Source organism: Pollicipes pollicipes, unplaced genomic scaffold (genome assembly GCF_011947565.3).
Source record: "Pollicipes pollicipes isolate AB1234 unplaced genomic scaffold, Ppol_2.1 Scaffold_1600;HRSCAF=1878_pilon_pilon_pilon, whole genome shotgun sequence".
NCBI lineage: Eukaryota > Metazoa > Arthropoda > Thecostraca > Pollicipedomorpha > Pollicipedidae > Pollicipes > Pollicipes pollicipes.
The window spans coordinates 15,884,069-15,899,099 of NW_023595962.1; the positions used below are offsets into that span (position 1 = coordinate 15,884,069).

The window sequence follows — 15,031 nt, forward strand, 5'->3', positions numbered from 1 at the left end:
AAAATACTTTAAATCACTTTCAACCACATATTTTGATTATCATGGTTAGCCTATGTCACAGGCAAAAATGGGCATGCTCCACAAAACAATCTCTCTTCTCTCCAAAAATAACACAAACTTTTAGATGACCATGCTAGTACTGCTGTTTGCCTTTTCAGCTGCAGCAAATGCATTCATTTGGGCTATTCATATTTAATGATGAAGTTTGAGATGTTGGCTTCACATTTTAAATGGGGTGGCCTGACTATTTGTTACATAACAATATTGAACTCATATTACAATTGCTATGCAGCTTAGAGTATCCCTGTGCTAAAAATATAGTGCATATATACAGTAGTCATTTGTCGGTCAGCAAACCATGACAACTATAGCAAACACTTGAATTAAAGCAGCCAGGAGGGACCACTTTAAAAAAATTTGGGGCAAATAACCAAAATATGTGACAAAATAAGCCAATTGCATGCCTTGAGGCAGCATAATTTGTTGTATGGCAAAACTGGATGCATTAAAACAGAAAATGGCTAGCTCTCGTTACCAATCATGTGTTGAAAGCAGGTAACGTAAGCAATTACTTGGTCCACACAAGACTTACCTGCTTCTTCCCGCTCTCCACAAACAAAAAATTCGGTACCTTTTGCATAAGCTGCTGGCAGACAGGGTAATCCAACTCACCCCCTAAATATAAGTATCAGTCACGCCCACCAACCTTCGAGATTGAAACGCGAAACAAGTAAGAGATGCGCATGATAAACAGCCATACAGGGCAGAATTTCGACATCAAACACTACTGTACTAGCTGCGTCAGGTCCGTCCCAAGGCTGATATGGCAGCATATTCTTATGCTGCCATATAGAGGCGGCATTGGGCAAGGGCATTTTAAGCCTTGCCAGTTAGCATAGCAAGTCAGAAGCTCGAAAAGCTTGGATTCATCCTTATTGAGCACCGCTAGGAATCAAGAAAGCGGTGAACTGAAGGTTTAAGGGGGGCAAAAAAGGCGGTAAAAATAATTCTGTGCTTCAAATTGTCTCCTTCATTCCCTGTGAATTGTTCACGCTGGGGTGCATATCAAACATGTTTGGGCGGCTGGCGAATTTATCCAATTTGTGTATGTAATTCGTACAAGCTTGTAGTTGGAGCTTCTTGCAGAGAAATCGGTCACATTTTAAGCAGCAGTAATTTCTTCGGAGGCAATCGAAAAGGAAGGAAGAATTAAGTGGTATGACACTGGTATGATAACAAGAAAAACAAAAGTAGCTAATTAAATATAAAGACTGGTACTTTTCTCTTAAAATGTTGTAATCGACTGATTGGACATCAAATCTGTTAATATAAGTGCTCAAATGGTGATATTCATCTTTTAAGTTCAAAATAAAAGCCATTTCTTGAACTTTTCTCTCCTGCGTTTCGGGAGCTATGCAATTAGTAGTCAAGTTTCCTCGAGGAAAAGAAGTACGTGGAGTAGAATCTCTACCAGGCCTTGCTGGTGTTTGCACCAGCCTCTGCTTTCGTGGTGTGGTGGTGATATAAAAATGGGGATGCGTGAAAATGCATGGATGATTCAAATGCATGATTGAAATGTAGGTGAGGTAGGACATAGCCATAGGTGTCCAGGTTCTACGGAACCTCGTTTATATGCTTGGTGGTTTCAAGTGATCCCGGCTGTGGATGACATCTGAAAACCTCAGAAAGGGAAATAGGGGTTTGGCATGTGCGATCAGACAATGTCAGGCAGGAGTGGAAAGTTCACATGAAATATGGGGAAAAGGAGTGAAGAATTCCTCCTCATAGGGTGTTGCTTCACACCCAACGTCGGCAATTCTAGGACACTGTTTCAGATCAGGTTCAGATTAGTGCTGCCATCTATACCAACGGATCCGTACGGTCACTGGTGTTGGAGTCCGCCAGATGTCGCTCGGCGCGCCCCGCTCTGCCATCAAAGTCCGGGGCAGCGGTTTATCATGCAGCCAAGGGCAGTTGAGGCGGCTCACGCGAGGAGTTTTTTGCCGGCCAGTTGAGAATCCATGACGTTATAATTTAATGACTGCTTCCACCTTCGTGTTTACGTCATTGGTGTCTGCACTTTCACTTGATGTCCTCAGGCAGAGACACAGAGAACTCAGGCTGCCTGAGTTCTGCGTGTGGAAGGAATGCTATTGCAACGTTTAGGTAGTATTGGGCAACATACGGCGAAGAAATCTACTGTTAGCCGAGACAAAACTTAGCTCTACGTTTCAGGAGATGCCAAATTAGGCTTTTGAGTGTAGATGAGATCATCTGCGTGAAAACAGTCCTGGAACCGCGTAAAGACATCGGAGGCCCCGTTATTTGCATGGGTTTCGGAACGGATGTAGCTAGCATCTTCTTATTTGCATCATTATAAAATATCTGTTCAACAACTTTTTCAGCACAGAGCCGGATGCGTTATGAATTTGTTCAGTTACGTTGAGAAGTGGCAATTTTCGTATGTAAGGGCAATAACTGTAATCTATACCATAAAACATGTATGCCAGCAACGACAAATGCGAAATGTTTATCTAACTGTTGCCTTAACTACCATTGCATATCATGAAAATTGCAGTGACAAACCCCTGAGTGAAGAGCACACAAAGCTGTTCAGATTCATGTTCATGTTCTGGGCCACTGAGGCCCAAGATATGAACGAGAGTCTCATTCACAACGCACCCGTGATCCCATCGGGCCAGTCCTCAGCATACATTTTCAGAACCGAGGTCCTTATTACACTTTCCGCTTGAGGCCGAAGGTTGAGGATGGAAAGTTCCAGAATTCAACATTATGCATTCAAAGATGTTACCTGAGCAAGATACTTGTAAGACATCACTAGACACTGGTCAAACCATGTTTTAAAGCGGACATGAGTTATATTGACAGTACTGGACGTTTCACGCTGTGTCTGTGGTCTCTCATAGATCACATAGATTTATGATCCTCACATGGTCTTATAGATCCTCTTAGATCAGTCTTCATGTATTGAAAGTTGATAATTCACCTTAAGAGCTGTGATCTCATCATGCCGAAGAACCAGGAAAGGAATGCGATTCTCACTTTTATCAAGTTCAGCAACGACTGACGTCCTGAAAAAAAAAATATCCCAGCCTAAGTGTGGTAGGACTTGTACCTGCCACTCTCCCAATTCTGTGACGTCATGACCACGCGAAGTTCCGCTTCGTAGCTAAGTATCACAAGATATAAAATCAGTTGCACTTTGTGGTCAGGGGAAAGAGGAGATCGTTGACTACCGTGCGTTTCTAAAGAATGGTGTCATCACGTGCAAGTCAGCTGGTGATACGGCAGCCATTGCCGGGGCTGCCCGACCTATCCTGGTCGCATCGGAGAGTATGACCCAGCAGGACACTGTCGTCAGCCTGCCCCGACCTATCCTGGCCGTATCGGAGAGTATGACCCAGCAGGACACTGTGGTCAGCCTGCCCCGACCTATCCTGGCCGTATCGGAGAGTATGACCCAGTGGGACACTGTCGTCAGCCTGCCCTGCGGCGCCGAGCGGCGCCTTCTGCGCCAACGGTACTTGCCTATGCATCATTCAGTACCTACGTCATCCTTTCATCTCAGTATTTGTTTATTGCTCCTCCTTTCCGTCAATTCTTCCATCAAGTCTCTCAACTTTCAGCCAACTCTTCCGTCAAGTCTTTCGCCTTTCCGTCCATTCTTCCGTCAAGTCTTTCGCCTTTCCGTTAATTCTTCCGTCAAGTCTTTTACGTTTCCGTCAATGCTTAGACAATAAGATCTCTCAGGTTGTTTGGTGAGTTTGGATACCCCAGTAAACAGATGCACGTGTTTGTATGTCCTGTTCGCGGCGAAGTAGAATTACTCGGAACGGTTCCAAATACTATCATACTTTGGATGATTGTGGCATTATTACGGCACAAAGGTAGAATTTGCTGTACCTTTGGTTTAAAGATATTTCGTATTGGTTTTCCATATGTCGCTTGGTGTGCCAGGCCGTTGACCGAAGTGAACTAAATGCATCACATTAGAGGACTTCAAGTAATCGCGTGGCTTAATGCTAACAAGCAAGCAAGAAGTGAAAGTTCAAGAAGTTGCAAAAGTTGCTGCCACTCAATAGCATACGGGAAAGGGAGCTTGTGACTTGGAAACCCCACAAACCTTGGAATTGAGTCATGCTGATTCTGTAGAGTATTGTCCCATTACTTGGAAGCTCTAAAGTTGTGTTTCACTTCATAACGTACCTTGTTTGGCATTGTCTCAGGAGGTGTCCACTGCAACCTGCTCGGCCTGAGCAGTAGAAGCATTCATTACACACGCGCATGATTTGACTGCTAAGGATTCAGTAATGCACCCAGCGAATCTTCAAATGCTAGTATGTAGGAAGCGCTCGGCCGTCGAAAGTTGTCCGTCGAACGCCCCTGGCGGGGGGGGGGGGGGTACACCAGTGACCTCCAGACAGTCTCCCACGGCCCCGAACCCGCGTCGGAAGTGAGCCGTTTCTGTGCAGCGGGGGTGTCCTCGCGGCCGAGGGAGGTCAGAATCACTGAATGGGGATGGGGAGGGGTATGACGTCACGGACGGCCGGGAACATGGAAAATCCCGACCAAAAAGGCCTCGGAGGATCCAGTGAAGGCCCGGTGTGGCAGGCCAGGTGCGGGCTCTCGCACCTGGAGGGAAGGCGAAAGAGCACGGAAGCCTTACACTGAGTGGTGCGGCGTTTGGTGCCGGACCGGGTCGGAACACGTGTTCTGTGAGGCTGTGCTCTATTCCCGCGCCGAACGCCAACTGGGCCTTTGGCGGCATTGCATTTTTATAAGCCTGTCACGCAGCCGCACCGCATTTTGAGCTGCGCAGTGTATAACAAGTATACGATTATCCACAATGAGGGTATGACGCTGATGCTTGGAGTGAGAGTCTGTCGTAGTTTCGTCTTAACATGTGCTCCGCCATAGATAGCATCTCTTATTCCAGCACCTTGGGAAACAATAGGTGATAAGTTAGGAAGTGTTCCGTTCAATCACATAACGCATTGCAGGAACGGTATATTCGTATGACGTCACGTTTTAGGGTCACATTCAAATTTCATTTCACATTTCACATTTCACACGTCACATTTCAACGCACTTATGGACGCCGTTGACAGAACCGTGCCACTTATTGTACCTTAGGGAGTGGCGTTAGCTCTGAACAGTCTGATCAGCCTATTTATGGACCTCATGCGGTTGCAAAAGCACGAGACAAGCGGTGCCGAGAATCTTCCAACATTCCTCCTTCCAAAACTACCAAACGAACCGCACTAAAACAGAGGTAAAAGCGAGGACGTATGAAAAGGCGGCCTTGCACCACAAAGATCATCGCATTTGAGCCAGGTGCCTTGGCCGCGCTCGTCGACAACTATGATTTGTCGACTGAACAAGACGTAGCAAACAAATTCACGTACCGCGCAGAACATCTGTAGTCATCAAAACATGTCCATCGGAGCAGCTAAATGTGGCGATTGAATGGGTTCATGAATCTTGGCAAATCACGCATTCCATCAACACTTATTCTTTGCGTCCGTGCATCGTTGCACTGCACGTGTAGCACTTTATTGAACAGGCAGGCTTCTCGTCCAGCCTGCCAGAATGATTCATCATGCGTTAGCAAATCTTGGAATGTGAAAGAAGTATTACCAAAATTGCGCAGCTCTAGGGAACTAGCACGCAGCGTACTGCGTACTTTCACCTGTACGTCGTGATAAGACCATACACATAAACATATATGTGCTACGTGTCTAACTTCATCGTGCATGGCCATTTCACATCGGCGATTACTTGTAGGCTTCGCGAGCTATGGCGAGAAACGTGAGGAATGTAAGCAAATTCGTAATACTGGATAACATCGACCAAACCTTGCACAGACATCGCAAAGACCCGACGGCTGGAATAAGCCATCTTCACTATTCTGACACTAAACCACGTACCTTACGCTATTGCTGCCTTTTAACCATCGCTGGAACAAGACCGCAGCAACACAGTTTTCTCTGGCATGCTGGCCGACCAGCCAACCTTATCGTGTGCCACAACCATCCAGCCCCGAACAGTCGGACCACCCGGCACGTCGCTACAGGCCCCGGCGCGCGCTCGTAGGCCTCACCAGTAGCCAACCATCAGGGCGGGCGGCGAGCAACCTTGGGCGCCAGACGGAAGTGCCCTAAGGTCACAGTCACGCTCCACTACCCTTGGATAGAGCCGAACACCTGGCGAAATACGCCACGCTTCACCTCCGGCGTGCAGAGGTCCTCAAACCAGGCGCCCTTGCAGCCCTGCCGCTCGAAGCACGCTATCCGACTGCCCTGGAATTTGAGAGCCATTGTGAACTGATGCGTTTTGGGCAGACGGCGGTTATGTACGAAAGACAGTGCACTGGGTGAGTCGATCTTCGTGAATTGGGTTACGCAGATTACGGTGATTCGCTCACGCCGTCCAAATAATTTATCGACAATGTTAGCGGCATTTGCTTCGCAAAATCAAACTGATGGTCAGCTTCAACTCTATGGTAACTACGGTAATCCTGCGCCTTATCGATCTAGAAATAAAGATACTCCAGATCTTCATCCCTATCGTCAATGTGTTTCCGTTCCTTTCCACTAGCTGACCGTAGTTTGCCACATACACTTCTCGCAGCGAGAAACATAGAACAAAATGAACCGTGGCCGTGACAAAAACTCGACTACACCTGTATGTAGAACATTGCGCAAGACGTAGGCACCTAGACGGCTTGCAGCAAATACGCACGCATTCCTGTGCAAGTCTTCGTGCCCTAGATGACTATCGCGTCTGTAATCCAGCCAACCGACAGCAGCAATGAATGACAATATCACGCAATAAGGTCGACAATCGTCAAGGTTAGACCCAACAAACCAGTTTTCGTCGGTCCCCGAACTAGGCCAGAGCATCTACTCGCGCGGAGTGCTTGACGGTTTGAGGATTCTTGTCAGGAATTCAGTTTAAGAGTCAGTAGCAAGACCAGGCTACGAAGCAGGGCTCTGAACGGAAAAAGTATGACTCGTCAACTGTACCGGCAAGTAAAACATGCTGCGGGATTTGGATACAATCAGTATATTATCAGCAGGATAGAGAGAGAGAGAGAGAGAGAGAGAGAGAGAGAGAGAGAGAGAGAGAGAGAGAGAGAGAGAGGAGGAGAGAGAGAGAGAGAGAGAGAGGAGAGAGAGAGAAGAGAGAAAGGAGAGAGAGAGAGAGAAGAGAGAGAAAGAGAGAGAGAGAGAGAGAGAGAGAGAGAGAGAGAGAGAAGAGAGAGAGAGAGAAGAGAGAGAGAGAGAAGAGAGAGAGAGAGAGAGAGAGAGAGAGAGAGAGAGAGAGGAGAGAGAGAAGAGACTGAGAGAGAGAGAGAGAGAAAGAGAGAGAGAGAGAGAGAGAAGAAGAAGAGAGAGAGAGAGAGAAGAGAGAGAGAGGAAGAGAGAGAGAGAGAGAGATAGAGAGAGAGAGAAGACGAGAGAGAGAGAGAGAGAGAGAGAGGAGAGAGAGAGAGAGAGAGAGAGAAGAGAGGAGAGAGAGAGAGAGAGAAGAGAGAGAGAGAGAGAGAGAGAGAGAGAGAGAGAGAGAGAGAGAGAGAGAGAGAGAGGAGAGAGAGGAGAGAGAGAAAAGAGAGAGAGAGAGAGAGAGAGAGAAGAGAGCGAGAAGAGAGGAGAGAGAGAGAAGAGAGAAGGAGAGAGAGAGAGAGAGAGGAGAGAGAGAGAGAGGAAGAGAGAGAGAGGGAGAGAAGAGAGAGAGAGAGAGAGAGGATAGGAGAGAGAGGAGAGAGAGAGAGAGAGAGGGGGGGGGGGGGGTGGGGGGGGGGGGAGCGTTCTGCGGGATTAAAAATACCTCACGTGCCGAACACAGGTTAGCGTCGCCAGCATGTAACTACCGGTCATCTGATGAGTCTCACGCAATGTCCTACACCCTCGCCTGTTTGACTGCTGGGATCTGACACGAGCCTCCGACCCGCCCCCCCCCCCCCATCCCCCCAGCGCAGCGGTGTGACACTGACACCGACACATCCGCCAGAGCGTAGCGGTGCGACACCGCTCGCAACACCGCGTGACAGCGTGACAGTGTGCCTCGGGTGCAGCCAGGATTGTTTTGAGGCAGGAGCTCGGAATCGGTGGTTTCTCATCGCTGCGTGACAGCCTGACAGCGTGCCTCGGGTGCAGCCAGGATTGTTTTGAGGCAGGAGCTCGGAATTCGGTGGATTTTCGTCACGCCGGTGTTTTTAAACTTTCTGTCGAGAGACCTCTGTGCTGAAAAACGAAGCCATCCGGGCCTGAGGAGGCCGCCCCTCCGGTTCCTCGCCGCGCTCCTGCGCCGTCCACAACACTGCGCGGGAGCATGACGCCGTCCGAAATACCTATGGGACCACGGTACCATCCGAAATACCCCACGTAAGCCTGGTAGCGCTCAGAACCCCCATGCGAGCATGCCACCGTCTGAAATACCCAATGCGCGCATGGCACCATCCGAAATATCATACGGGCGTTTGACGCCGTCTGCAATGCTACACAGGACCATTGCACCGACCGTATTGCCACACGACCCCTAAAAAAATCCGACATCGTGTCCTCTCCTTTTCCCGTCCCTCTCCCTAAATCCCGACGACCCCAGCATTCTGCCGCCCTTACCCTGGCGTCGGAGTTGTTGCAGCAGTTGACGACGGCCCAGGTGCAGGGCGACAGCCGAGTCTGCTGCGCTTCTGGCCGACGCGCCTGCGTATCCTCGAAGATGGTGAAGGAGAGCGACGGCTTGGCCGGTCCGTAGTCGCCGTAGTCGCCGTAGTCTGTCGGGTCGCTGTAGTCGAAGTCCGCGGCGGCCAAAGTCGGCCCGGAGGACACGGAGGAGGAGACAGAGCCGGTCCGGGAGGAGACAGAGCCGGACCGGGAGGAGACAGAAGAGGAGACTGAGCCAGACCCAGAGGAGACGGAGGCTGCGGCAGACCCGGAGGCGGAGGAAGAAGCGGATGAGACGGATCCAGAGGCGGAAGACGAGGCAGAGGAGGAGCCAAAGGACGAGCTGGAGGAGACGGAGGCTGGAGAGCTGCACGCTGGGCCGGCGCTCACAACCAGCCACACCATCAGCCGAGAGATGTGCATGTTGACGTGCTGGAACGCAAAGTACCGTAAACACACAGTGGCTCGGACACTAGGCATCGCAAGAGCTTTTGTGAACACTGCTTACGTAACGCGGACATGCTCCGAACGCGCGGTACGGAATGAGCGGGATGCCTTTGAAACGAGCTCTGAAGCACGCGCCTGGATCACAGTGCGCGTGCACTTGGAGTGCGCGCATACAGACAAGTGACATTTGCCACGCCCAAGAGCACACGATAAGCACATTATGATCAAGTCGTAGCGTACCACAAACGTCAAAAAGATGTGTGCATAGCGCCGGGCTGTGTTATGTGCCGGAATTTTGATAGATGTTAGCCGAGGTGTAATCACGTAGTTACCATCGGAGACACGTGTTTCACGTCCCCTCATAAATTTTTAACATGCATTAATTTGTGCGCAAACCAATTTGAACACACAGCAACTTAAAGGTGAAAAATAGAAATGAGTAATCGGGGAGAATGCGATGCTGTTTCACGTCACACAGAAATATCGCGCGTCCCCGACGGGATAAACTGGGGTTCCGATGAAAAAATTGTAGCTATGCCCCCTGGCTTCCTCTCCCGAAATTTTTGCAAAGGCCATGGGATGTCAGCCTGCTACACTAATTGGTGTACTGAGGTCAGCAGTCGATCTGTAGATTTGTAGAAAAGCTATATCGGCAAATTAATGTTTGTTTAGTCACGAAACCATTTACCGAGCCGTAATGCCAAAAAGACAATCTTAAATTTTACAGGACAAGCAGAAAACTGTAACGCCAAAACAGCAAATTTTCGAAGAGAGCAAGTCCCGAGTAACTAAGATGCAGGCGACATTGCGCTAAGTCTTAACAATGTGGAATGAAACGCCATCATGACAAGTATTCCTACAGCATGATAAGCCCCTTTAGGATTTGCACCAACGCCAAAACTTTACAGTATTATTACATGATACAGGAAAGCTCATAGCCGAACGAAAAATGCCAGAACAGTTTGTAAGCATCCCGTGTAACTCAAAACTATTTTTTGGTATGACCAATGTCGCTGAACGCCCACCACCCAAAATCTAAATTCAAATATAAATATAAATATAATCTAAATATAAATTCGGCGCATGATAATTCCAAAATGCCTTTTGGGAGGCAGACTGATCATTCGTCTAGGATGTATATTGTCTGGACCGCGTGGCATCTATTTCACCGCTTCTGATGGACAACGCATAACGCTTAGCCGTACAACCAAAACTAGAACTACAATCACCAATGGGCTTCTCATACTACTTTTCCTAGCGCATCAGTGGGCTCGAAAACCCACGGCTCGAATACCCGCGTGCCGTTGTCTCTAACACTGAGCATTGCTCGTGAGAAGTTCTGCGGCTTCGTCCTGACGTAGCCGCGCCTCGGCCGCCCTAGCGGGAAGCTCCGCGGCTTCTTTCTGACGTAGCCGCGCCACGGCCGCCCTAGCGGGAAGATCCGCGGCTTCATCCTGACGTAGCCGTGCCACGGCCGTCCTAGCGGGAACTCCGCGGCTTCGTTCTGACCCAGCCGCGGCACGGTCGCCTGTTCCGCTGTTCCGCTGTTCCGGCACGGTCGCCTGTTCCGCCTGTTCCGCTGCACGCGCCAGCCTACCTCGGCCAGTGCGCTGGACGCGCCGCTGCGCCGCAGCCTGCTTGATATGCAGTGTTTCATCGCCACGCAGACTGGGAGAGAGGCCCGTGCTTCGCGGAGCCTCCGGTCGCCACTTGCATGGCATTGCGATCAGATCAGAGCTCGCCAGACACGCGGAACGGTGACTGCACTGGACCGTACTGGACCGTGCTAGACCGTGCTGGACGACGGGAACATGCTGGACCACTGGACCACGCTGCGACGCCTGAAGACGGCCAACTCTGCGGTGCTCTATGCTCTGCATTAAACAGCTGTGACCACTGAGAACTTGAACACAGACCTGCGCTCATGTGATCTGCTGGGGAGAACACCCGTGAATTTGGCGATTTTTGTTTCAGCGAAACAAAATTTGGCGCACTGAATGAAGTGGTGAGCCGCTGTAAAAACGCGATTCGTTGCGTTTCACCTCTGAGCCCTCCAACGACTCCACAAATCTCAGTGCTCTTTCTATGTGCGACGCGTTTACTTCCTTAGCCCAATACGCGCCAAGCACTGTCCTCTAAGTCCAAAGGTCCAAGTAAAATGGGACTCAAATTAACTAGTTCTGAAATCAAACCTCGAAGCATTCAGTTGCCGAGGCGAACAAGCTCTCGCTTGTATAAAGTCATCTCCCGCATACATCTTGACGCAACCTTAATAGTACCGTAACTGCCCCGATTCATCTAAATGCTCTCTGGGCTGGGTAAGCCCATGGGTTCCAACGTGAAATGGATAATAGGCTGGGTTAGGCACAGGATGCTAGTACGGGCATGCGTAAGGTGGTTACGGAATTCCGAATATACACTTAGAGAATTATCCATGATGTTACCGCCTGCCGTACCTGCGTACCGTTCAGCGTACCTGCTCCATTCCCATTGCTGTCATAATAATCATCGCACAAGGCTAGCAGTGAACAGTCCGGAAACATCGCCATATTTGCTAAACTGACTTCCCAAAAAATCAAAATGGGTGGGTAATGGGTGGTACAGCAGGAATGTGTGGTGGGTGCGCCGGGTCGTACGGGCGCAGCGGCGAGCGGGCGGATCGGATCGGGGGACCATATCCGCAAACGCCCCTGGTTCCATCGCAGTCAACTGCTATCAAGGTCACGCCTCAGCACAGAATCAAATCCCGTTCTGACCCTCGCCTCGTCGCAAGCAGCCGATCAAAACAGCGCGCCGCCGCGCCCGGAGGTCGCGACCTATCTGACCTCGCTCTGACCCGGACGCGTCTCACACGCGGCGGGACACGAAGAAAGCGCGTCCCAGACGGGCAGGGGTCGAGACAGGCTTCAAAACAGGGCACTGGGCACCTGACGCTTGCTGTTTGTGCACGCGTCGTAGCGCAGAATGAGAAGACGGGACGCTATGAGTAGACCCTGCAGACTTCGACCTAAATCGTACATAGAAATAAAAAGACGTGATGGTTAGCGAACTAAGTCGTTAACCCCATGATTCTCGCGGAAAGGGAAAGGGCTCGACCGCCTTTGGACACCACAAGGCATTCGTTCTGGGTGGCGGATCCAGCGCGCACGCACCACATGGGTTGGAGGAAAGCCGCCGAGTGTAATGCTCAATTTCCGGTGGGAAGATCGCTGCGTCACGTATGAAATAACAAGGAGGCATAACAACATATGAATGTATATGTTTCCATATATCTATGCAAATATATACATATATATATATATATATATATATATATATATATATATATATATACGTGCGTACGAAAAGTTGCATGACAAGCATGAGCGTACGCTGCTGGCATGTCATGACCAGCACATCCTACCGCGCTCAAACATGGCGTGGGGGCTGGTCCAGCATATGACGCAAATTTAGCACGTTTCTTGACTTGAATCAAAGCTCGACTCCTCATTGCAATTTGGCATCGTTGCCATGTTATTTTCGTGGATACGCCACGCAGCGAGGCGCCGCTGGGGCCGTACATCGGCGCAGACGCAGTGAAATTCAAGGCGATTACCGAGCAAGCATACGAACTTCAAGACGTTCGCAAACCTGGTTTAGTCTCGGTCCAGTTCCTACGCTCAATAGCCCCGATATTTATGCAGTGTCATGCTCCCCGTCTAGCGGTGACGACCGAGGGCTGTGAACAGGCGGCGGAATAACGCTGGTCATCAAACGGACGTTGCGCCGTTTGCAAAAGTGCATGTCCTTATGTCGGTTTCCTCTGTTCGACGCGATCTACAATGTTAGGAAATCTGCTGTGGTCCCATTGCAAACGAAAAAAAATAGTGCCAGAGAATGACGTGTACACAAACGTAATTTATTATTCAGGCAAAAGAAATAGCATCGCGGAACAAGTTAAGTCACTGCCACCCTAACCAGCGGCACGCAGGCACCACGATCTAAACGTTCTGAAATAGCATGCCCAGCACAAACAGGGAAGCCCGTTCATTATGGCCAAGGTGCTGGCCACAGTGGTTGCCCGCACGCCTCATGCGTAACGGCCCGTCGTTGTACTTTGTAAACGGCAGTAGCTGGGCTTGCTCCCACCCCTGACTCATCACGATAACCCAGAAGGAGTTTATTGCCGGATGAATTGTCGTTCATAATTTCGCCCGAAGAAATTTGGGTTTGCGGGGATTGTGAGTTGTGCCACAAAATGGCCGGGATGGTTTACTTGTTAACTCCAGTTTTTGCTGTCCAGCAAAGCATTATGCGTGAGGCAATACAATGAAGTGCAATGACCTTGCCCTGTCCTGTCCTGTCCCATGACAGTTTAGACCTTGCGAGTGCCATCGATGAACGCCATCACCTAAACCTGTTGTTTATTGACGGTCCAGACGCAGCATGTGAAGCGCCAAGTCCATGTCGTGACCCATCCGGCCTTTCTCTTTGACGGACGACTTTCCATGCATTTCCACACCATTAACGCGAGCGAAACTCAAGTGATGACCGCCCCGCTAGTGTCGGTTGAAAGGAACTGGAAGCCAGGAAAGAAACTGGGGTGACCAAGGCAAATTAGGGAGTGCATACACAATGCAAATCGCAAGTTGTTCAGTGCGCCAGCGAGGAACATTACTCACATAGATAAGGCAGTAGTAATGGCCTTATTCCTCGGAGAAAACTCAGGTGACTGGAATATAATGGGGCTGATATATCAGCAACACGCCTTTATCCAAACATCAGAAGAAGTCTTCACCAATAGCAGAATTCTCTTACGATGAAGATGGCGCGAAACACTGATTTTGCAAATTGAGAAGTTCAGAACACCATCCCGACGCAGTGTCGACCGAGCTCCTGCCCCCAAGGAGATCGCCATTCAGGTTTTTTTTTCCAATGCATCAAAATCTTACACCGTTTAGTGCCACCTGTGGTTACGTTCCTGCTGTGTTGCATTATTGCCGCTTGTCCGGTCTCATCGTGCGACATGTAGCCCATGGACTCAAATGAAATGCATCACGCCGGGCCCGCGGAGCGATCCGTAACAAATGCATGATGATTAAGGCGACGGAACTCGAGCGCCGAAGAGCCCCATCTCACCTGTGAGTGTTCAGTCGAAACGTCAGCCGACAGCGACAGACAAACGACAAACGCAGCGCACCACGGAAGTCGCAGGTGACCCGGTGACCCTGATGACGTCAGCAGGGCGGGGCGCAGCTCCGGTACACGAGCGAGCCTCCGGTCCAGCGGCGCCCCGTCCGATCTCCGTGCCGCCCCTGCACCTACTACGGTGCGACCGGCAGACAGAGCGGTGAGGAGACGACACAGAAACCTGGCGGCGCAGGGGCGGAGTCAGGGAGGCCGACTGGGGAGGCGGGAGGAGGGAGGGTAGGTGGTTCTGACGGAACCTGTGAGTGATGCGATGCAGTGCAGGGGCGCAGTCAGGGAGGCTGGAGAGGCAGGAAGCTGGAGAGTGGGTGGTACTGACAGAAGCTGTGCGAGTAATGCCATACATACAGAGCAGGGGCGTAGTCACAAAAGCCGGAGATGCGGGAAGCGAAAGAGCGAGTGGTACTAACGGAAGCTGTGGGAGTCATGCGATACGGCGCAGGGCCGTAGTCAGGAAGACTAGAGACGCATGAAGGGGGAGAGCAAGCGGCACTGGCGGAGCTGTGAGTGATGATATCACGACACCATGACATAATATCATGATGACAATACGTGCAGGGGCGGCGTCAGGTCCATGCTACTGAGAGGCGGCGTGGCTTCAGTGCGTGTCCGTCTGAATAGTTGGGTGAAAGTAGAGCTCTTACCCGGCGCAGAGGCGGAGCCAAGGCAAAAATCTTGGATCGCTCCTGTTTGCATGCCGCCATCAA

At 50.3% G+C, this 15,031-nt stretch overlaps 1 protein-coding gene across 2 annotated transcripts; it reads right to left on the reverse strand.

Annotated features, from left to right (window-relative positions):
- Positions 1–5,017: 5,017 nt before the first annotated feature.
- LOC119089857 (dachshund homolog 1) lies at positions 5,018–14,359 on the reverse strand. Of its 2 annotated transcripts, XM_037212676.1 has the most exons (4): positions 14,256–14,359; positions 13,799–13,848; positions 8,646–9,122; positions 5,018–6,320 (listed from the first exon to the last, which is right to left on the reverse strand). In XM_037212676.1, exons 3-4 carry the CDS (start codon positions 9,111–9,113, stop codon positions 6,201–6,203), a joined length of 588 nt encoding a protein of 195 aa, XP_037068571.1. In that variant the 5' UTR covers positions 9,114–9,122; positions 13,799–13,848; positions 14,256–14,359; the 3' UTR covers positions 5,018–6,200. The 2 variants fall into 2 exon arrangements, with proteins under 2 accessions (XP_037068571.1, XP_037068563.1); XM_037212668.1 differs by lacking the exon at positions 13,799–13,848.
- Between the last annotated feature and the right edge of the window lie 672 nt (positions 14,360–15,031).